The sequence below is a fragment of the Camelus bactrianus genome, chromosome 2 (assembly GCF_048773025.1).
Source record: "Camelus bactrianus isolate YW-2024 breed Bactrian camel chromosome 2, ASM4877302v1, whole genome shotgun sequence".
Taxonomy (NCBI): Eukaryota; Metazoa; Chordata; class Mammalia; order Artiodactyla; family Camelidae; genus Camelus; species Camelus bactrianus.
In genome coordinates, this window is record NC_133540.1 from 28171906 (window position 1) to 28196399 (window position 24494).

Below are 24494 nucleotides of genomic sequence, written 5' to 3' on the forward strand. Positions count from 1 at the left end.
GCCTGCAAGTCGCAGTGCTCCCAGGGAATAGTAGTCTTCCGGTAGGAGCCTAGCACGTTTTATCCATTTCCTGAACTACGCTTCCCAGAGAGCCTCGCGGCAGAGGGAAGCTGTGTCACCTGACCAGGAGTGTGGCGGGGCAATGGCGGCGCCCGTGCTGCGTTGGTTGTGTCCTGGAAGGTGTTGGGCTTTCGCCCGGATTGGCGGCTGTTCTTGCCACGGAAGAGGGGTTCCGACTGCATCCACGTCCAGCGGGAAAAGGGGACAGAGCTCAGTGGCTCGGCAGTCCCTCATCACGGCCCAGGAGCCGAGGAAAGGGTATACTGTTTCGTACCATTATTAACCACTTAAATGTGAGATGGAACCGCGGGACTGGGGAGATGATAGCCACTACAGCCCAACCCACAGTCTAGACGTTTTGATGGGTGGGAAGGTGTTGGGCTATAACTTGCAACCCTGAAACCTAAATGAAAGCACGGAACTGGCCCTCTGTCAGCCCCGCCCCCATACATAAACTACTCTCTTCAGGTAGATAGGCATATTTGGGAAATTCGCGAATGTAAAATAGATGTTTTCTTGAATCAAAAGCAGCACAGATAGAAAAGTAGATTCAGTCACCTTACTAGTAGCACCAGTAGCGGGGTCGGTGAATCAGGGTCTTATTTAGCTGACATTTATTTAGCGCTACCATGGGCCATCAGTGTTTTAAAGGTAAAAAGGGAGCCTTACCAACAAGCTTTGGATGGTGATTGCTTAATATTACTAGTCAGAAAACACCATCTGTCTGTGGAAGCGATTCATTTTGAACATGTGTCTAAACTAGGAGGATGCAGCCATTACAAGAGATGTTCCGTGTGTTTATGTAGACAGTTTTGCTTATTTTGCTCAGTAGCCTCTGAACAGCTGTTTATTTTTCACTGTATAAGACCTAGTTTCTTTTCTTTTTTATGTTTTTCTTTTTAAGCACAGAAACATAAGGCACGTGTCTAATTCAGTTTTTCCTTTGAGATAGTGAGGTTGCCATTATTTTTACTTTTCTGTTGGAGGAACAGAGGGAAAATGCCCAGAAACATTGTTTCTATTCCTTTCACAAATTTAATTATCTCACTGTGAGTGGAAAGTCTTTTCTCTCATGTAATGAAACTGCAGAAGTACATTGAATAAGGTTTTAGTGAATGCAGAATTTCTGATGAGTTCTTAGTGTAATTCCTCTCAATTACAGGTTGTGCTCCCAAACTTTAAAAAGGAAGAACCCATCAATACTGTATAGAACTTCATGTGTTGACATGATTGAAACAAAGCCAAATACATGTAAACAAAAATTTGGATAATACAGAAAATTGTTTGGGGGAAGAGCAGGTAGGGACAGACAGTATGCAGAGTATGTGTACACCAGACCATCTACAGATTGCCCAGGATACGTGGGTTTCAGAAGGAATAAGCACACTTACAGGAACCTGGAGAGACCCATGTATGGAATGTTCATACAGACTCAACAGAGTAGGAGTGGCCAGATAAGAGATTATTGTAGCATTTAAGCTGCATTATTGCAGCGTTTTAGGATTGATAGCTGTCAAGTGTAAAACAAGCAAAGGAACCTGACACTAGATCTCAGGAATTGAAAGTGATTTGGGGAACCAAAGGGGGAGAAAAAAAAAAAACCACATGTCATGGCCTAATGTTTTCCTTTGCACAGAATTCTCAGAGTATCATTTAGTGGTGATCTATTACATCTGTGTCACTCTGGTTACTTCACTTGCAAACCGTTGTTAGGAAATGAATTCAAAACACGACTGAGAATTACCCTTTTTTAGATAATGAGATGTGCGACTATTTATTTACCATTATTTCTGAAGTAGTAAAGTCTTGATGTTTATGTTAGTTCTAAAAAGGTTCACAGGATTGGCTTTCTTCATTTACTGAGTGATTAATTGATAAAGGACAGTTAATTTAGAAAATGCTGCTTCTCATTAAAGTCAGCCAAGCAGTCGCCACCTGATACCCATTTCTAAATAGTTTTATGATGCCAAATTGTTCCTTTCTGTCACCTTCTTGTTTGTACACTGAACTCGCCTCATGCCATGTTGTAGATGAATTTTGTTTTGCCAGTCTTGTAGGTGTTCATTATGAACTGCTTTTGATTTAGTCAGCAAAACAATAGGACTTTTTTTAAAATGTAAGGATATAAAATTTCAATAAGTTAAAAACACTAATGAGGGGAAGCTCTCTATAGCTCAAGCAGTAGAGAGCATGCTTCGCATGCATGAGGTTCTGGGTTCAATCCCCAGTACTTCCTCTAAGAATAAATAAAGAAGTAAACCTAATTACCTCCCCCTACCAAAAAATAATAATGATAAATCATTAAAAAAAAACCGCTAGTGGGAAATTAACATTTGTGGTTTAGGCTCGGAGAAATTCCTGCATGCTGGCAGATTAACTACTTCACTGCTATGTCTTTCTTTTTAGTGACCGTGAATGGGCAGCTGTGGTAGGTTTGGAAATTCATGCCCAGATTTCCTCCAACTCTAAACTCTTCTCTGGATCTCAAGTCCACTTTGCAGCACCTCCAAATTCTCTGGTATCCTTTTTTGATGCATCTCTGCCTGGAACTCTGCCGGTAAGCTTTTTATTTAATGCTTTTTTCATTAGAAGATATTCGTGTTTTATTGAACATCATCAGCTCCTAGGAAATGCTTGTTAGGGAATTTTGTTTGATGTAGGATGGCCTAATGTTTTCCAAAGACCCGTCTTTATAATTCTAAGTCTAAACATCATCCATGTATTCATACGTTCATTGTCTCATTTCACACACATTTTAGAATAAATGCCAGAGTGTCTGGTGTGTGCCTTGAACTGAAACATAAAGATGAGCGATGCTCTTTGCCTTTGAGGAGTTTAAAGACAAGCTGGGGTGATGTGTCTTACACACAAGGAGAGTACTGTGGGATTGCTCCCAGGAAGGTCAGGTGCAGAGTATGGTTTTGGAACCCTGAGAAGGGACGCCTAATGCAGTAAGAGAAGGACTGTTGTGAGGAACTGGGGAGGGGGAATATTTGGATGAGGAAGGGTTGTTGTAAGAGGTGATGTCTGAGCTATCTGAGAAGTCAGGTTGGAGCCAGTTGGGTAAATGGAGGCAGAGGACGAGTCTAGTCAAAGGAAGCAGCATCAATCACATGATATTACAGTATAAGATCAACAATGACTGTGGTTTCCAAAAATTAAGAAGTGGTCAGTAATGGAGAAGAAAGTCAGTTGCATCATGCTTTAAGTTAACTACCCATTTATCTACTTATTTTCACTGAAACCCAAGGAATGACTAGATACATTGTACTCATGAACAAGACTCGTAGCATATATTTTCAAATAGACGGCTGAATTTTGAAGAAAAGGGTACAAGGAGCAAGGTGAGTATCTGGGCTAATAACTGGCCCATAGTCTGTCCAGGACATATAGTAACAACTGGGTGCGGGGTTTCCTGCCGTCCTTGCAGGGAATGTGTGTATGTAGTGATTGGAGGTGGCAGGGGGTGACATTGTCCTGGGTGAGTTCCATACTCTCTAACATTTAATACAGGTGTAAACTGGTTGAATGGAGCAGTGGCAGGGGGGCGGGGGCAGAGGTTTACTTTTTCCAGAGTCACTGCTTGGAGTACAAGATCATGGGCAGTGCCTTCAACATGCCTGCTGTGCCCAGGCTTTGGTTGTACTGGGGCAGTGTCTCTGTCTTGGAACTTTTTCCTTACGTGTGCTTTTTGTCATGGAGGACTTCTATTCCTGTAGACCGTATATAGGGTCCCCTTTGATTTATTGTTGGGTCTTTCTGGGGGAAGACAAGTATAAAGGTGTCTGACCTGCCCTCCCTCCCTCTGGCTTAGAGCATCTGTTTATGGAGAGATTGTTTATGTTTGATAAGAGGCAATTTTTCAGTTATAAATGTATGAATTCTTCTGTGGGCAGAGACTCAGAGTAGAAGTAAAGTAACCTCTATTTCAGACAAGTGAATGGAAAGCAGTTCATCACAACACATCTCCTTTCTTCCATCTGAGCTGGAAACATTTTTTTCCACATGGTGCTTCATTATCAAGAGACTAGACATTACTTCTGAGTTGTTTCTAAGTTTCTCCAGCTGGGAATGTAGTCTCTAGCAAGGTGTTTGCCATAGTTCACATTTAAAACATCTGTTTGCGGACAGACATGTTTTCTATAAATAGGCTCTTCAGTTGTGGCTAAATGGGGTCAAATGTTAGAGACAGTTCAAAATAACTGAAGCAGGAGGGTATAGCTCAGTGGTAAAGTGCATGCCTAGCAGGCACAAGATCCTGGGTTCAATCCCCAGTACCTCCAGTAAAAATAAATAAATAAATAAACAAACAAACAAACCTAATCACCTCCCCTCCAAAAACAAAAAACAAAATAAAATTAACTGAATGTCAGCATGCTTTGAAAGACTTCTTGTTATGCACCAAGGAAGAAGGTCCTTGCCCAGTGATAAGCATGTCAGCGTGACAGGGAAGGTGCCTGGGATACTGGAGCGTTGAGAGCTTGGCTTTCATTAATTAAAATACAGTCAAAAGCTAGAAATCCTGTTTTGCTTGAGCTGGGATTTGTTTTTCCTCTTCAGAGCCCACCACACTCATGCTTTGAGCAGCTTAATGGGTTATTCTCTCAACAGAGCTAATCTGATTCTTTTCAGAAATGTTTCTGTCTTTAAAAGACCAGTTTTGAGTATGTGACCCAAATTATACCAAAGCTACCTGAATAAAACGTTGTCATTCCCATAGCACTTCAAAACTCTATAATTTACCTATATACAGAATTTTAATATTCTGAAACATTTAGACAGTTGCCCTGTGAAGATGGTGTATTGATGCTCTGTTATTCTGACTCTGCATTTGGATATTTCTGTACGAAATATCATGACCATTGGTCACATACACTGATAAGAATTTAGGAAAGAGCCATCAAAAGAGTTTAGGTTATAGTGTAAAGTCTTCTTTTATAGACCAAATTCATTTGCTCTGCTGGCCCATTAAAGAAATAATGTGATAAAATGTGCCTTTCTGTTGGCATTTGATTCTCCCCTCCTCTTAGCTGTGTCTTTATTCATTTGTGCAACTGACATTTTTTGTATGCATGCATGCACTAGCCATCATACAGGTTCTAGTGACACAGCTTTGAACACGGTAGAAGATGTGGGTCTTGTCTTCAGGGAGCTTGGACAGGTCAGCAGGCAACTGCAGTAGGTTTTAGTGAACATGTTGGGAATGGAAATACAGGGTGCTCTGGGAGCCCATAGGAGTGGCCTTCCACACAGATATAGGGTATTTGCAAAGTTGGCCAAATAAAAGTGAATGAGATGTACAAAGACCAGAAGAAAAACAGGACATGGCTTGCTCTCGGAACTGAAAGAAGTTCCATGCATGGTAGTGTAGGAGTTGAACATGGTGTGGCAAGAGGTGAAGCTGGCGCGGAAAGCATAGTCTGTACCAGATAAGCCCCACTAAGGAGTGTGCTTCCCATTTGCAAAGAGGTAGGAAGATGTAAGGAGAGTACAGGGCCCAAAACTCAAGGAACAGCATGTTCTGAGAAGAAGAGAGAACAGTGGTGTTGACCTTACTGAGATTCAAGTGAGGTGAGGACTAGGAAGTGGCCACTGGATTTGTCAGTGGCAGGGTCTCTTTGCAAGATGGGTTTCAGTGAGTGATGGGGGGAGAAGGGAGGTGGCAGAAGATGGAGACTTGGGGATGTTGAAGAAGGGATAAGAGTGTAGGCAACTATGTCAAGAAGTTTGATTAGGAGGAAAAAGGGAAGGCAGTAGGTGAGGAGACGGGGAATCTTTTTTTATTAGTTCCCTTTTCCCTCATATTGGAGAAACTTGAGAATGTTTAAGTGCTCGTGAGTTACAGTCAACAATAATGCATCATCCACTTAAAAGTGTGTTAAGAGGGTAGATCTTAGATTGAGTGTTTTTACTGCAGTAAAATAAAATTTTTTTAATGCTGATGAGAAAGGGATACTGACGGAGGGACAGTTAAAGGAGCTTTTGGTTAGTATGGCAGAGTGAATACATACATTTTAGTCTGTGTCTCTCCCCACCCCAGAGAACCCCACTAAAATGATAGTGAAAGGATTCAAAAGTTCTAAACCCAAAAGAGGGTGAGATAGGAGACCAGAGTGTATGAGAGATGGTAGATGGAGGAAGGCCTGACTTAAAAGAATGGAGTTCAGTGAACCCAAGAGAGGGACTGAAAGCCTGCAGAAAGGGACACTAGTGAGAAATGAGCTGGTGTGCCCTACACAACCCAGGAGGGGTCTGAATGTGAGATCCGTGGGTATTGTGGGAGGCCGGGGCTGGTGGCAAGAGGAGGATTAATTCAGAGACTGGATACAGAGCAGGTAGACCCGGGGTCATCCCCTGCCTTACCCCAACAGGAATCTATAGTTTGGGGAGAAATTCAGCCGGGGACACACTCCCCCTGGGGCCTGAGGCAGAGCAAGAGGCACTAGTGTCAGATGTCGTCTGTGCTCTGAGCCCCAGGGCCTGCCCAGTCCTTTCCCTGCCCTGTTTGAGGCGCTCACATGACCTGGTACAGCCATCTCTCCTCTTCCTCGCCTCTCCTAAGCAGGAATCCATGGGCACTTGTTTGGAGATGATACGTTCCTAGAGGGAGGAACTTCTGATATTGACATTTGGGGAGATCTCAATAAAAAAGCTGCCTGGCCACCTGATTGTCCCAGAATGAAGGCCACCAGTCAGTAAGCCCTGGACAATTTAAATAGAACTTGTAATCAGCATTTTAGTACCTTACTTTAAAATATTAATCAATAGCCCACGTCACCAGACATTTGAAGAAATTTTCCTACATAATGGACAGAGCCCAAAATACCAAGAAAACTGAAAGAAATAACAGGCAGCAGATAATGCATAGGGTAAAAGAATACTTTAAAAATTAAAAGCTTTTTTAAATATCCTCAGGGAGATAAGAAAAAGTAGCTTGCATCCTTGCAACAAGAACACGATACTACTTTTTAAAAACAAATAATCAAAACAAAAGCTCTTAGAAATTAAAACTATGGCGTGGGGAAAAGAAAACCCCAGAAGAGTCAGAAGATAAAAATCAAGAAAATTTTCCAGAAAGTATAACACACATACAGTGAGTTGAACAACCAGGGGAAAAATTAGAGAATTAGAGAATCAATCCAGGATGTCCAACATCTGATTAATAGGAGTTCCAGAAGAGAGAACATAGGTAAGAGGAGACTATCAAGCAAGTAACACAGATTAACTTCCCAGGACATGAGTCTCCAAATCAGAAGGGCCTGCCAGCGACCTGGTTCAAGGAATAAAAATAGCCTCCCATGCAGGCCCGTCATCCCGAAGTGCAGGAACGCATCCAGGGATAAAGATAAGATACCAGAACGTAACAGAGAAGAAAAGAAAAGTCACATGCAGAGGACGGGGAATCAGAAAGGCACTGCGAACGTCTAAAAGCAGCACTTAAAGCTGGGAGACAATGGAACCTGCCTTTAAAAATCTTAGAGGGGAGGAAATCATTCTAACCTAGACTTCTGTATCTAGCACTAGAAATCAAGTGTGGCGGTAGAATAATGATATTTTCAAACAGGCATTTTCTAAAAAAAAAAAAAAAATTGTCCTTTCATTACATGGGAACCTACTGGAGTCAACAGAGAGGTTTGGGACTGTGGGCTCTGCAACTGACCCAGAGGACTTGGTGGAGAGGAGGAGGTGGTGCCGGAACAGAGAAGTTTCAAGAAAAAAAGGGAGGTGGGGTGGAAACAGCAGATATCGAATGCTTGTGTAGATGAGATTTTTACATAGAAACTGGAGTTTGTGAGACTAATAAGCAATAGGCAGTAAAAAAAAAAAAAAAAAAAAAAAAAGCAAATGATAAAATGAAAGACTTATCAACTCCAGGAAAAAAACAAAACGTTCAGGAAGGGAAATGTAATGGGAGTATATACTTAACAGCTCAGTGGAGAAACATATTTACATAATAATAATAGAAACACCAAGCATTCATTTGACAAGTGTAATTGGGATATTGGCAAGTATAAGAACTAAATTCCTATCTACCATGATTGGAAGTCATGTCCTAAATTGATAAAGTGAGAAAAAAGTAATGTAAGAATATACTCTAGGAACATTTTTGGCCACAGATTATGGGAGGCCACTATTTCAGGCCCTAAGTTGATTGATTGCTTTTTGTTTTTGTTTTTTGGCTGTTATTATTTCTTTCAGTTTTAAAAAATTTTTTAAATAAGGTAACGAACGAGTGAAAGATTTAGAGCCTTCAAGAGACAGATTATTAGTCAAAAGATTTTTCAAAGAAGTTTTAAAAATTTCTATATAAAAATATTAAGTAATAATCAAATATTACCTCTGCTGGTTTCTCAGCCTCCTGCTGGAGAAATTTCTCTTTTTTTGTTCCTAGAATCCAAATGTGACAGAATTGCACCCATCCGCCCACCTGTAACTCCCACCCTTTCCCTGCTCTTCCGGGAAATGGACTCATTCACGTTCTAGATCTTTCACACCCAAGTTCAAGCATGTGGTGGGACTTTCTGCTTCCCCCATGGGTGAGATGACCTATCTCCCTACCAGCCTGACTTTGTGACTTCAGTGTTGTCCAGGTCATCATGGGGTTGTACTTAAGAGTGGCTTATTTTGTTCTTGAGTGATGTGATAAAGCAGCAAGCATGGGTAAATTCTATGGGACAGAATAAGATATAAAAGTATCAAATAAGATATAAAAGAAGTATCAAAAACTTCTCACCTTGGAACTTACATAAATTATCTCTTGGGCCTGGAATGGGCCAAGTCTTGTGGCTCCAGGTTCTAAGGACAAGAACATGGGGTCATTGGGACAGTTTGTCAAGTCTGTCTTTTCCCCAGATTCAGGAAAAATTGTCACATGGCAAAGGGCCAGGAGCCTTGGCCAGAAAGTGATGGATTTTCCGAAGGTCCCCTCCCACAGCATTTTATTTAAAAATAGGAAGATAAATACTGGACATGACATCTCAGAAGATCTACAGGTGGTTCAGGTCTGGCGGGGGAGGGTGGTGGGAACTGCGGTTTTTCATTATAAATTACTTCAAAATATATGCCAGTAATATTTTCTTAAACAATTGAAGTCTAGTTTTAAAGGAGTGACATATCTCGGAGAGGAACTTCTTGATAGTATCAGGCTCCTAAGAAAACAGGAGCTGTCCTTGGAGCACAGGGAGAAAGATGGCTCTCAGAGAAGGTGGCCCCTTCCACCCATGGCTGAAGGTACTTTTGGGTAGGGTCATGGAAGGTTGAGGAAGCTCCCATCTGATTTTTCCTTCTCTAGCAAACACTGTCTCTTGCATCTCGCTCTCCTGTTTGGTGCTCTTTCCCGCCTCCGTCAACGTCTCTTGCATTCTGGGTCTCTGAGCCATCCCCTCTCTCTGCTCTTCTGTGCCTCCAGTCGTCCCTGTTTCTCCCTGGCTCTTGTGTGATAGTCTCGGATTCCAGGCTGACTGTTTTTCCCTTCCACCCCCACCCCGACACTTCGAAGACGTGGTTCCATTGTCCTCGGGCATCTATTACTGCTGACGAGGAGTCTGCATCCTTTGTAGGAAGTCTGTCTTTCCTCTCTGATAGCTTCAGCCAGAATCCTGTGTCCTGGTGTGGGTTTGTTTTTATTTATTCTGCTCTGTACTGATTCCTTCAGTGTGATTCCCCCACCCCGGCAGACTTGCCCCTGGAAGTGGTGGTGTCTCTGGGATGAGTTCATGGTGGCTCGTCAGGGCCCATCGGGCTTTATTGAATGAACAGTTCCTCTGTTCATTTAATAGCCCCCAGCAGAGCCCAGCCTGGATGGGGCCACGTTTCAAGCCCCACATCCACGCCAGGAACAGGGCCTCTGATTGCTCAGGACTCCCTTTTTACCTGCACCCCGAGGTGAGTGGTGTCTTCCTTATCAACTCCTCAGTGGGTGGCAGAAGATTTTCTGGCTGGACCAGGACTCTGTGGCTCCCAGCCTTCCCTGCCCCAGTGGACTCCCAGCCTTGACTTCAGCTCCTGGGGTGCTCTGAATCGCCGGTGTCTGGTGTCTCTTCAGCCTGGTTGACAGTAACAGTAAAATCCGCTCACATTTGCTGAGTGCCTTCTTTATGTGCGTTAACTTATTTTAACTGGTAAACTCTAGGAGGCAGTTTCTGCTATTATCCCAGTTAGAAAACAAGTGGAGAAGCCAGATTCAAACCCTGTAGTCCAAGTTCATGCTCTTAACCCCTTTGCCGTCCTGCGTCTCACAGTTACCCCTGGATGTAAACTTCCACTTCTGCCGTGAGCCCCAGGAGAGTTCCTTTCTTGCTTTCGAGCTTGGCTGCATGTAGTTAGAAATTTCACTTGTGTGTAAATGTCTGTGTGTAGAGACATAATTCTAGCCCTCACCCCCATCTCCGCCCCCGTCTCAGCATGCCTGTGCCCTCAGCTCTGTATCCCTTAGGCTACTGTCCTCGCCAGTAGTTGCAACCTCCCCCCACCTCCCCAGTTTGATTAGTGACTCTTGTTCTGAATGTTTCTTAGGACTACAGGCATTTTATCTTCTTGTTTTACCTTTAATGTTAGACTTATGTGGAATCTCATCATAAATCTTGAGACTGAAAAGGTCATTCAGCCTATTTTCCTTCTTGTAGGCAGGATTACAGCTAAACTAAGGACAGCATCTTTGTTTTTATTAGCAGGCATTCCGCTTCACTCATTACCTTGACCTCATAAAGCCTCTTACTCTGGTACAGAATCATCCTAAATTTATTAAATAAATATCTGTCTACAGAATTATAGACAGAATCTTAGGTTATTTGCTTAGAGTCAGTTATTTACTATTTATCAATGCCATTCCAATTCTCTACTCCTAATTTTGTGTATGTGAGATGTGAAATGGAAAGAAAAAGGGAAAAGAAAATAGATTTGTTTGATAAAATGTAGTGAGAGTTACAACTCTGTTTCATAATTTGCTCATGTTTCCAGTAAGGGCGAGATTTCAGCAAGGCATCAAGTTTATGTCACATTTATGCATGTGCAAACCACTTGCACACGCACAGACACACACACTCACTCTCTGTTATTTGAAGTGCTTGCCCATTCCTGCTGTCAGTCCCTGTGCAGGAGAAAGCGAAGAGGACTTTGTCGCTCTGCTGATGCCGGCTGGTGGGTGGCTCAGCTGTGGCCCTGGGGTAAGGGCTCCTGATGATCGGGTTGAGCCCCGTTCCATGGATTAGAAACTGGTAACTCTGCTCCTGCTTTGCTTGTTTGAAAGCTCTTGAACACGGAACCCCCTAGTAACTATGACTGTCTCTTGCTTCCAGTGCTGGGGCGAGGGCTGCTGGAGCCCTTTTCCACACACGTATGCGAGAATATTCTCCCCTTTTCTCAGGATCGGCCCGTCTGGAAAAGCATTTGGGGTTTTCCATATCAAAGGTGTCCGAGATGGGCCCTGGCCACTGGGGCATGAAAACTGGAGCTAGGATGTTGTTCACCCCATTTTACAAAACTTTCTTTTATTCACCAGAGTGTTACTACTATTAGCAGAGCCGAAGGGGAGTGAAGAGGGAGGCAGATCTGATGTGAATAAATCTGATGGGATGCTTGTCCCCTGGGGACTGGCAGACAATGCAGTTACCGTGTTTCATGCCGGAGGCTCCTTCATGAACGTCTATGCACATCGCTCTGAGAGGGACCCTGCCCTTTAGAGAAATGATAATATGGATGCTTTTATAAGATACTTTGAGATTAATTTATTTTTAAAATTTCTTATGGCAGATTTATTTAAAGTTGGGTAAATCTGCAGTCGTGTAGCTCTCTGAACATAGCAGATATGGGTAATAACTTTTGTTTTAAAGGCCCTGATGGATTTAGAAATACTTAACTAGTTCTGGAGGGCATTGGGCCGAAGCGCTTTTCTGACCCTTAATTCTAAATGTAATTATGAAAGTTGTTTTTAACTCAAAACCTCTAAACGAAATAAAAATTCAAGAAAAGAGCATTTGAGAAAAGTGTTTAAATGCATACATTTATAATCAGATCTGTATTTACCTCTCCATTCACACTTAGATGATGTTGAGTTATTTGACTAAGAAGACAAAGTGTGATGGTTTTCTATTAAAATGTTTTTCCATTTCAATGATTTGCTTTAGTGTAATCTGTACAACTTATAATTACATTGTGTTCTCAGACGCTGATCTTGCCTCTCTCTGAGCCACTCTTACAGTTTTCCTTCATTCCTTACTACAGCCGGGTGTTCCGGGATGTGGTGTTCTGCCCCGGGACCCTTGCGTCTACCAAGGAGGTGTGGCTGTGAGCTCATGCACACGGATGTGGAGAGGTTGCCTTTCAGCTCTTAGACTCTTTTTTTTTGAAGTATAGTTGATTTACAATGTTGTGTTAGTTTCTGGTGTACAGTCTGCCCACTTTTTTGATTGAGTTGTTTGTTCTTTTGTTATTGAGTCATATGAGCTGTTTATATATTCTGAAGTTAAGTCCTTGTCAGTCATGTCATTTGCAAAAATTTTCTCCCAGTCCATAGATTGTCTTTTCTTTTTATGGTTTCCTTTGCTGTGCGAAAGCTAATAAGCAGCTCTTAAACTCTTCTGATGGTCCAGACTTGCCCTCTGACGTCATTAATTGGATGTCTCCCATGGACTCAGATGACTCATGACAGTGATGGACCTTCACGTCCAGTAGCAGCATGACCTCACCTCCCCTCACGGAAGCATTTGACTCCTTCCCAGCCAGGGATCTTTTTCCAGCATCCAGTGGGTTGTTGAAAGGCTCCCGCACAACCATTCTCCTTTCCCCCGCCCCTCTGCCAGTCTCACATGCAGTATCCCCAGATGAACTCTGACTGTGAACACCGGTGCTTCTACGTTTTATCAATGTTTGTTTCATACAGTTGATTGACTATCCTTTATATATGTTGTTTGTAGGGTCTTCTGTGTTGGATTATGAGGTTCTAAAGAGCAGTTTGTGGTTCTTTCTTGGGCCACTTGACAGTGCCTTGCACAGAACATGTATATAATCCCCATAATAAGTATTTCTCTATATAATTGCGTACATTTATGTGCACACACATGGGTCCGCATGAAAGAATTTTCCAGGTATCTAGGATCTTTTTGATGTTTTTAAACTTCTTTATGGGAATCTTTCTAAAAAGCATTTTATACTTTTCTGCTTTTAAATAGGGTATACTGAACATGAACTAACCTTTTCTTGATTACTCAAGCTTATCAGCAACATGCTGTTGTAATATAATGGTGCCTCCAAGGTCTGTTGAGGTGTGTAACGTTATCTGATCCTACAGTAAATGGCTAAAGATAGGCATTCTTTTTAGGTTTCATATTACAGTCTTTTCCCTTGTTATTGCAGTCACCTTCCCCTCACCTCCATTGTTAAGCTACTGTCAGTAGACTTGATCCTGGGAACCCCTTCTTGCTCATTTTTCACTGCTCAGTTACTACTTCTGATCTGCTCTGGCCCAGAAAGCCAGATTACCACCTTTCTCAATGTAAGAACAGGCTCTGAGCAGTGACCTGACCTACAGAATAAAGCACGTGAGTGGTAAGAAACTAGTCAGCTTCCTGAAGTTATCAGCAGTGTGAGAACTGAGTGGGAAGCCATCCTGGAAATCATTCAGTTTAGTCCTTTTGATTTTAGCTTAGATGAGAGAACTGCTGTTGTGACTTGCCCAATGATCACGCAGTTATTTAATGTCCCAAACAGATTAGAACTCATGTTTCTGATGTCAGTTGAATACTCACTTCCCAGTCTCTGTTCTGCCATAATTCTGTCCTACTGTAATTGCTGCAAGTCCAGTCTATGTAGGTGCTATTATTTTGCAGGTATGTGTATATTTTTAAAAAATGAATACCATTAATGGATGTACATGTGATATGTTTATAGGTGTACATCCACGTGCTTTCGCACAGAGGCACTGACTTTTGACACCGATTGTACACACTGTTTATTACAGTGTCCACTTGGTGAGAGATCTCAATCTGGGGAGAGAGAAAAGAGGAAAAGAGTGCTGCTTCAGAGGAAGGAATGGGTGAAAGGAGATGTAACCTAAGAAGCTACAGGTTCAGTGCCCCGGGCACTGGATTTCTCTAGATCCACTGCTAAGAGAGCAGCTCTGACTCTGAGCAGACCCGGCTGTACATCTCACCATGCAAACAGTGGCCACGATGGAAAATTCTTTTAGGGACTTTTATCTGTGTTTGATTCTGGGATATTTTCTCTACACTTTCTTCCAGTTCACTAATTTTCCTTTGCTCTGCTCTTTAATATGTCCATGGAGGTTTTTTTTTTATTGCACTGAAAGTAACTTTTGTAATAGAAACTCTCTTTTTCTCTTTTAAGTCTCTTGTCTTTTTGAAAGTATCTTATTCCTTTTTCATGTATTCAGTTCTTTATTTCTTTGGTAATTTTAAATTACTTATTTTAGAGTCTGTGTTCAGAAATTCTGTTGCCTCAAGTGCTTAGGCTGTCTTGTTCTGCTTTTTATGTGTCTGCTGATTCTGGCTAATGGTAGATGATCTTCTTGGGCATTTTGTCATTTTGGATTATGAAGTCATGTTTAACAGTGTTTTGTTAGTGGGAATCCTTTGTTTTAATTGAAGTATAGCCAGTTTACAATGTTGTATCATTTTCTGGTGTACAGCATCATGTTTCAGTCATATGTATACAAATATATTCTTTTTCATTATAGGTTACTACAAGGTACTGAATATAGTTCCCTGTGCTGTGCAGTACAAACTTGTTTATCTATTTTATATATCATAGTTAGTATCTGCAAATCTTTTACTCCTATTTTATCCTTTCCCATCCTCTTTCCCCTCCCAGAAACCATGAGTTTGTTTTCTGTGTCTGCGAGTCTGTTTCTGTTTTGTGAATAAGTTCATTTGTGTCTTTTTTTTAGATTCCACATACACGTGATACCATAGGGTATGTTAGTGGGAATCCTGTCTCCTGGTTGAGAGCGAGTCTCCCCAAAGAGCTTTTTCTTTGGCTTTTGCCAGATACCCTAGGTCTAAGTCAGGGCCATTTTTCATGTTTATCTCTTACCTGGGGTGTTCCTGGACCACAGAATTGGACCACAGAATCTCAGGTTTGCCTGAGAGCAGATTGTGACAATCAGTTCTTACGGCAGAATCTTTTGTTTTAACCTAAGTCTGGGCTAAGACTTTACTAAGATTGAGACTTTGCAGGAGGGGACAGAGGGTGTGGTCATATAGCTGGGGCTGCAGCAAGGGCACGAATATGGATGACTCAGACTTCAAATCAGGCAGGAGAGGCATCTTTACATTTCTCTCTGGCTTCTTCTCCTCTGCCACCAAGATATCCTTCCCTTCTGATTGCCGTTGGGGCTGAGGTCAGTGCACATCCCAGCTCGTCTTGTCACAGACACAGATCAAGTGACTGAGCTCTTTTGAAATTCTCCCTAGTGGTGCAGGGATACACATTCTCACCCAGCCTTTAAAAGTAGTCATTTTCCAAAAACAGTTCATCCTTAGTGAATTGTTCCCTCCCACTTTGTGTAGAAATGGTGATGCCATCTTCGTTCCTCTCAAGGAACCACAAAAAGCAAGACAGTAGAATTAGGAGGAACAGCTGGCTATGGCGGGGGGGGGGGGGGGAGCCTTTGAGGAAGCTGAGGGTTTGCTTTCCCTCCATCCCAGCCTCAGGGAACCTGTGGGACCGTGTCTGGCCTTCTCCCCAAGTGACTCACTGATGCAGCCATGTGCTCCCTTCGCAGTAAGGGGATGGCTCCAGGTACACAGTCCTTTCCCCAGAGATTCATTCCTGAGCAAGAAACAGTCAAAACTGTGTTTGGAAAAGGCTCTTCTCCCATTTTCACATCCCCTTATGCAGCTTTATTTTCCCCTCAAAATATGCGCTTGGCTGAGAGATTGAGCACAGTGACACCAAGCTCTTGTTGGAGGAGATAGTGCCATACTGAGAACTCTTAACTGTTAAAATGAATTTGGTACACTGCTGCTCCCAGAAGTCAGCAATACTAGGAAACGAGGTGGGAATGTGTAGAAAATGAAATACGAACACATTACCAAAGATGCCCGGGAGTCCACAAGCTTAGAGGTCTTTTGTTGATATAAATATATAGTAGTTAAAAAAAATTGCCTAACAGTGTTCTGTGACACAGTTTTTGTCTCTGCCATTCAAGCAGCTCGTGCAGGCTTTGTTCTGGTGATTTATGCTAGAAGCCTGTAATCAAAATGCAGCCTGAAATCATGCAGCTGGGTACCACTCATTTTTCTTCATGGACAGTTCCAGAGCTTAAAAAAATTGCAGCAGACCTGTAAAAGCTCTCCCCTCGCAGGAAATGCATGCCTGGCCATGGCAGCTGGCGCCCTCTGGTTTCTTCTGCTCCATGGAGTCGCTGGTGATGCTGTGGGGGTTTTCAGGCCAGTTTAATGAGAATTAGAAAAGAGCTTCCAGGAAGGTATTGTACGGTTCTAGGGAGTCCGTAAAAATAATACTCCTTTCCCCTCTTGAGTTGGAACCAAGTGAGAAATCAGCCTAGAATTCAGACAGAGGGAGGTGAATGTGTCAGCTTTATCACCGATAATAGCTCGATCACAAAATGCACCGTGATCTATCCAGATGGCTTCTAGTACTTCCTACCTAAGCGGAAATCAGCTCTCCCAAACCATAGGCCTTTCACTGGCAGAAAGCTTATCACGTGGCCAGAGAAGACTTGAACATACTATCTCGGTAGGCATGCTGATCAGAAGGAGATCAGGCAGGCTTTGTCCTGCTGAGTCATACTAGAGGCCTAGAATAAAAATGCTCAGCCACAAGGAGCCAACCCCGTGTGTTCAGTTCCTTTTCCCAAAGTTGCTAGTCAGAAAAGTCACTCCTCTTTGGGAGGACAAAAGAATATAGAATGGAGGATAAAACCCAGCTAACATAGAAACGTGGGGACAGGGGAGGAGAGGATGCCCGGGTCTGCCCTCAAAATCACGGGCCAGCTTTACTGTGTCTGCATTGCCTCTGGGAGTAGAAGTGAGACGCAGGTTTGGGGTGGGTCCTGTGGAATTCTTTCTCCACGCCACAGGCTTAGCCACTTGTCATCTGTGGCTGCCAGGATGGATCTTTGTTACTTGGTCATTTTTAGATGTCTTTTCAGCTTCACATTTAGTATTGGTGGTTCTCCACACTGCAGCATCTTGGGGGATTTCTTTTCCTCAGCTCTTTTTAAAATCTTGGCGAGGTGAGGGAGTTATTTGCCTTTGGCATCCCAGATACGACAAGCGTAGGCTTGGTGATGCTGAAGAGCTCTCCTCTGAAGAGCATTCTGTTACATGTGGCAGAGGGTTCTTGCTAGCAGCCTTCCACCACTGGTTGCATCCTTATGATAAAGCCTGGAGCTGGGGCAGGGAGGGTAAATGGGAATCAGAAAACGTTGGTGTTCCCAGGAGCCTTAAAAGTCCTCTATTCCACATTTTGATGCATGAGTCTCCTTTCACGAGTATAAAAGCCAGATGCGTAATCAATCAAGGGTCTTTGTCACGCTCTGCAGCATTCTCAGGAGATGCAGCCAGGCAGTCATATGTGATTGTCAGTAGCATCTTGAATTTTCAGTGATGTTTGCCAACTCATAGGCCACCCCAGTGAGCAAGGTCAGAGGCTCCAACCCCAACTGATAGGAGAAGAAATTGAGGGCCTTTTTAACTTGCCCAAGGACACAAGGAGGTCAGGAGCCCAGTTAAAAATAGAAGTGAAAGTTGCCTGGTTCCCATTCTTAGCACCCGAATAAATCACCAGACCGCATTCCCTTCTGCGGTATTTGCTAATTGTTCATTTCCGACAAAACAACAGGAAATTTTTCCTTTATAGCTGGTTGTAAACATTTCAGATGGCTGTCGTCACTCATAACCTTTGTTTGCTTATCACAGCTAGCTGGCTCTCTTACTTACGTGTTGCTTGTTCTCTTCCATTTTTCCTTCTAGGCAGAGAAGTTAATGTACGTGAAAGCACTTTATAACTCAAGTGGCATGTGAATATTACTTGGTATTATTGTGGTACTCATATTCTTAACTTTGCATCATTAAAATATAAATACAGATAGTACTTCCATTTTATAGCGGCCAGTAGGGTTCGGCATTTAAAATGGCACGGATCACAAGAGCATAAATGACAATTAATGTGAAGTTCTCCATCATAGATGTCTTTCAGAGAAGCACACGTTGAGAACTTACAGGTATGTTTACACAGTGAGGCAACAGAATTGAAGCATTAACAGCAAATAAGATACATATACAACTTCGGAGGAAGCTCAAAGTATTTTCAACTAGAAAAGACGTAGCTGAGGAAAGTTATTTTCCTTCCAGCCAAAAGAACACATCTTCCTTTCATGTTCTTGATTATGTATATATATTGTCTATATGCAGGATTTATACACATATATAGATGGTGCAGAACTCCCTGTTAATGGATTTATCACGTATAAAATGAAATACGTAGTACTGCTAAGAGGCTTGCACTGTTCTTCGTTATCTACACAAGTTATGATATGTCCACCACTTAATTTTGGCACAGAAAGGTGTAGATAGACATTGTATATAGAATGTTTTCTTTTCTACAGCTGGTTTTCAGCAACAGTGAATGGGAGCCTCGAGACACATGTGTGGTTTACAAGTTAGCATCAGTTTAAATAGCTCCAGCCTCCTTTGGCTCTCTCCCCCACTGACAGCTTGTAACGTCTCATGTCCTCTTAGGTAGGAGAATGATCTACTCCTGTCTTCCTCCCCCAGACATTTTATTTTGAAAAAATTCAAACTGATAGAAAAGCTGAAAGTACACTGAACATCCATCCTGCGCCTAGATTGGATGAGCCATTTGAGAGTCAGTTGCGGACATCATGGCCCTTCATCCCCAGATGTTTCAGCATCTTTCCTGGGAACGAAAACATCCTGATATCGATGGCTGTTGTAATTGTCGGTCTCAAGAAAGATGACATGGATACAATACTCTCATCCAAGTTCATACCCACTTTTTATTTTCTTCTCCCCAACTCAGGATCCTGTCAGAGATCAGACATTGCATTTAGTTCTTGTGACTTTTTAGTCTACTTTTTTCTTTCTTTTCCCTTTCCCTTTCTTTCTATCCCCACCCTCCTTTCCTCTTTTCCTCCCTCTTTCCTTTTCTTTTTCTTCCTTTCATGACATTGACCTTTTTCTTTTTAAAGTCCAGGCCAGTTCTTTTTTTTTTTTCTTCCATTTTTAATTGAAGTATGGTTAATTTTCAGTGTTTCAGGTGTATAGCACAGGGATTCAGTTATGCATATATATATATAAATCTATTTTTTTCAGATTCTTTTCTATTATAGGTTATTACAAGATATTGAATAGAGTTCCCTGTGCTATACAGTAGGCCCTTGTTGTTTATCTATTTTATATATGTTAATTCCAAACTCCTAATTTATCCCTCCCTCCTTCCCCTATGGTAACCATAAGTTTGTTCTCTATCTGTGAGTCTGTTTCTGTTGTAAATAAGTTCATTTGTATCTTTTTTTTATTCCACATATAAGTGATATCATATGATATTTATCTTTCTCTGTCTGAATTACTTCACTTAGTATGACAATCTCTAGGTCCATCCATGTTGCTGCAAATGGCATTATTTCATTCCTTTTTATGGCCAAGTAATATTCCCTTGGGTATATATACTTTATCCATTCATCTGGTGATGGACATTTAAGCTGTTTCCATGTCTCGGCTATTGTAAATAGTGCTGCTATGAACATTGGGGTGCATGTATCTTTTCCAGTTAGAGTTTTCTCTGGATAGATGCCCAGGAGTGGGATTGGTGGATCATATGGTAAGTCTATTTTTAGTTTTTAAAGGAATTCCCATACTGTTTTCCATAGTGGCAGCACCAAATTATATTCCTACAACAATGTAGGAGGATTCCCTTTTCTCCACACCCTTCCCAGCATTTATTATTTGTAGACTTTTTAATGATGGTCATTCTGACTTATGTGAGGTGATACCTCATTGTAGTTTTGATTTGCATTTCTCAAATAATTAGTTATTTGAGCATCTTTTCACATACCTATTCAGGCCAGTTCTTTTATTATCCACTCTTGAAGTGAACATAACTAAGGAAATAGGAGTTTTGCCCTATGAAAGTTTGGCCTTTTTCTTTTTCCTTTTAGCCCCCATGATTTCATGGCTTGCCATGAAGCCTCTAACAAGATGCTATATACCTATTGGATACATAAAACTCAGGATGTTTTTTTCTTCCTAAAAATCTGGGTCCTGATAGACTCTTCCAAATGCTCTCCCCTCAGGGCATTCCTGGGACTGATGAATAGAGCTGGTGCACTTTTGATGGAATGACATGCGTCTCTCAGAATTGCTCCTGTTATTCACAGGTCTTGTTCCACGACATTCCCTGTCCACACCAATGTGAGGACCTAGCTGGCATTTCTTAGAGTTTGGTTGGTTCAAGCCAGTTGCTTTGCTTCTCAGCAATCGCCAGAGCTTTCAGCTAAGTACTAACCTTTTATATAAAGATAAAAGTAGATCTCATTCTGAATCATTAGAGCTTTTCACTCATTAAGTTAATGTTTCTTTTCACTCTCAGTGATTACTCTTGAGGTTTCAGTAATATGAAAAGTTTATCCTTCCATTGAATCTGTCTAAGTGTAGAGAGATAAATTTTAGGATAGGTTAGAGAAGAGTTGGCAGCTTCGGTATGGGGGCAGTGATCTAAAATGAGTGGATTTTGTATGCGTTAGCCTTTTTGATATCAATATACTTTTCTTAAATGCTATAAACAAGAGAGACAAATATTCAGAGTTTAAGTTAAGGGGAAATATTTCTCCATGAAAGATCCTGGCCCCATCCCAAAGCTTTATTCAAAAAGAATAAGGTTTTTTTTAAAGTTTGATCCCCGTGCCTACTCCATGCCTTCATACATCGCTTTTCCACAGACTCTCTGAATTTCAAAAGTAGCTGCTGTCTGAGAAGACAGGGAGTCACGAATGTGCTGTGGGCAACGAGACAGCGGTAAAAACTGCCTCAATTAACTGATCTGTGACTGCTCAACCTGTCAGGAGGTAGTTTCCTTTCCCTTAAGAATGGGAGCTTTTTCCAGGCACAGGCAAGCTTAAAATTTTTCCAGGAAAATTTTGCTTCATGATAAAACAGAGAAAATGAAGTAATATAAACTTTTTGAGACATTAAGAAGTATGATTTCTATTCCACTGCAAATGACACACTAATTATCACAGAAAGGTGTTGGTTATCATTTAAGGGGGAAATACTGTGTTGACATAATACATAATTTCAGCATCTGTTGTGCCTTACTTCGGACTGTAAATCCAGACTAATGGATCTGTGGAGCTGTTGAGACCTTTTTTCATTAGATTCCCTTGCTTCCTAGAGAAGCTTGCATAGGAAAGATTAAATTGATTTTGCATTTGGTAACACTTCCATTCTGATACTGGTATTTACTAAATGTCTACCACATGTCGAGTAATTTTATTTAACTCAGAACAATCCTGCAAGGTAGCTATTTTTTCCCCTAACAGATAAGGAAAGCGAGGCTGAGACAGGTTAGATGATTTGTGTGAGGTCACACAGCCAATGAGTAGAGATAAGATTTAGGCCCAGGTCTTTCCTACTCAGTTTTGCCCCTGTCTGTCAGTCAGTAAAAGTCTTCTCAACATCAGGTTAATTGCCAGTGAGTCATGCCAAATTAGTAACTGTGGGGAGTGTTGTGGAAACAAGGAACCAGTTCACCTGTACACCCCGTCTCATTTTTTACTGGCTGCCAGCCGTTCTCAAACCTCCCTCTCTAACCTAGCTAACTGCGCAAGGATGAGGCTTCAGAGAGGTCCACTGTAGTCACTGGATTGACCTCCAGCCCCAAGTGAAGTCCAGGCACACCAGGCTGTGTCGTGTGAGAATTCTTCTTACCGGGGCCCACGGCAGGCCTGGAGCCCTTCCTTCTTCTCCCTCCAAGCCCAGGGGTGAATGTCGGGTTAGTATTCCAGAGGTCCTTGGAAAAGCAGGGGAGATTGCTCCAGTGTCGAGGGCCACGCTGGTTTAGGCTGCCCTCTCCACTCACAGCTTTCCCATGGTGAGTGTGGGCTCCAGCCCTGGGCCACCTGACCTTGCCGGGTAAGCACAGGCAGGAGGAGGATGGAATCCCAGACGAGGAGGATGGGCCTTCCGGCACCTTGGACCAAGGAAGTATCCTTGCCTTTGATCCTGACCAGTCCAGGGAGTGGAATCGGTGCAGGAGGGCTGAGAGGAGAGAACCCTGGAGCTGAAGGACAGCTGAAGCCGCCAGACCACACCTCCTTTCTGTGAACAAGAATTGTCTCCTGTGGAATGGATATTTGATTTTTTTTTTCCTTCTGTGAAAGATTTAAAAAAAGAGAGAAATTGTTGCATTCACTTTCCCTTTTTCCCCAGGCAGTGCCTATGTTCAGGTGTAAAGAACATACATATCTATGTGGGTTTATCTATATAAATATTTAATATTTGTGTAAAGCTGGGCATTTTCACGGTAAAATTCCACTTTAAAAAAAAGTATCTTAACTGAGCAGTTGTAGCAAGCTCAGTCGTCAGAGCTGAAAGTGTTGGTATTTGTTTTGGGTGATGATAAAAGAGCTCAGTGGTGAGAAGGACATTGGGGTGAGGAGATGGGGGAACAGCTTTCTTTACCATAATGAAAATTTATCTGTGTGGTAACTTTTGCTTTGAATATGAATCAGAGGGAGTTCATGCTTAGAGACAAATTTACGGTTAGCAGTAGTATAAAGGCCCGTTTTACTGCCGTATTTTTACTTAATAAATCTTAATTACTTGCTGTCCATAAATTGAAGCATTTACCATGCTATATCTTAATCATCAGATTTGTCATATATAGCATTAGGTTCATAGAATAGTTGCCATTTGGGCTTTTTGTAAAACATCGCCTTGTAGTCTTGTTTTCAAGCTCCAGAGGAATTGCTGACTGGATTTTCGGGGGGGGGGGTACACTAGTCTGGTCATGCTGCCTCATTTTTTAAGGAGGTCCTGGTACCTACTGGACTAACTTTAGGTATCATATCATCATGGGCTCACCAGTTGAGGGTAAAGTAGGAAGAGGAGAGAAATGGCGTGAATTACAGCCTATTTTGAAAGACATGCAATTTTATTCCTTTGAAGTATGTCGCAAAGTACTTCCTGGCATAGGTTTCTGAGGTTTCTGACTTTTGTGAATAGATTTATTTGTAATTAGTAGAATTTCACATAAATATGTTAAAGTCCTAGGGAATATTTTATTGACTTAAGTAAGCTATGCAGTCTTCTTCATTCTGTAATTTGCTCAGCAAATCCTTTCCTAATAGTTAATGTAGCCTTAGGGTTCAGTCCAACCCGAGTTGAGTTATCACAGATGCTCCTTAGAAGTTAGTAGCATTTCATAAATCTTGGCTCTGAGTATGTGAAAAAGGAGTCCACAGAATTTTCATTTTTATGTTGATTGGGCAGACTTGAGAGTGGCAGCATTTTATCAATTAGATATTTATCTAAAGAAAAGGTCACAGAAATGAGTATAAAAATGGTTGGAATTTCATTATAGACTATGACTTCAGTTTAAAAAAAATGGATGTGATTTGCTGCGTGGTCATGGCCAGCATTCCTCAGATCCTCGCCTCCCCATTCCCCTGCTCTTTCCAGCATCACGGGCAGGGGCTGCTCCCACAGGCTGCCATTCCCAGTGTCCCCCAGTCCCACCCCCCTCAGCTGGTCTGTGGCTGGTGAGGCCAACAGGAGGCTCTGAAGAAAGACTGGAGGTGGTAGGAAAGAAGCAATAGGGTATTTCTCCTTCTCCTTCTCCTTCCCTCTTCCTCTGGCAGCATCTCTAGTTGTGGATGGATCTCATTTGTGGCTCCTGCTCCTGGGAGACAGGTCCATCGTGTTTCCAGCATCCTCTGGCACCCCTGCCCTGGTGCCAGTCCCACTGCTTCTCCCCACCCTTCCCTCTGGCCCTGGGGCAGGAGTGTCTTCCTGCTGTTGAGAATCTTCTAAGTTGCCTCTTTGACTTCTTGGCTCTTCTGTCATTAGTGTAATAGTCTCTGTATTAAATCTGTCTTATTTTACATGCTAAGAATGGTTTCTTTCTCCTGACGTACATTTTATAGAACAACTTTGCTTTTATTTCTAGCTTATGGAGTTTGGGATGTTGATAAAGGGAATGCTAAATTATTCATTAGCTCAGTTAATGTTTAATCAGCTTTGTGTTGCTTTCAGGTAATGGGGCAAAGAAAATAAAATGACCTGACTGCCCTCAGGGGGCTCAGTCTGGCTGGGGAGACGGTGCTTCTCCAGCGTACACGGGAGCTGAGGAGGAGGAGTACCTCCACTGGGGTGCTGGTGGGACAACCAGGAGTCTTGCGAGGTGCGGAGGTCTTGCTTAAGTGCATGAGCAGC

At 42.2% G+C, this 24494-nt stretch overlaps 2 protein-coding genes across 2 annotated transcripts in view; one reads left to right on the forward strand and one right to left on the reverse strand.

Moving 5' to 3' along the window:
• ARFIP1 (ARF interacting protein 1) overlaps positions 1-24494 on the reverse strand; it is a 1058373-nt gene that overhangs the window by 995179 nt on the left and 38700 nt on the right. The window lies entirely within an intron of this gene.
• GATB (glutamyl-tRNA amidotransferase subunit B) overlaps positions 98-24494 on the forward strand; it is an 82533-nt gene continuing 58136 nt past the window's right edge. Inside the window, exons 1-2 of the mRNA XM_010968501.3 lie at positions 98-318; positions 2467-2617. Of these exons, the coding sequence (XP_010966803.1) occupies positions 143-318; positions 2467-2617 (327 nt within the window). The 5' untranslated portion in view covers positions 98-142. The remainder of the gene's footprint in view (positions 319-2466; positions 2618-24494) is intronic.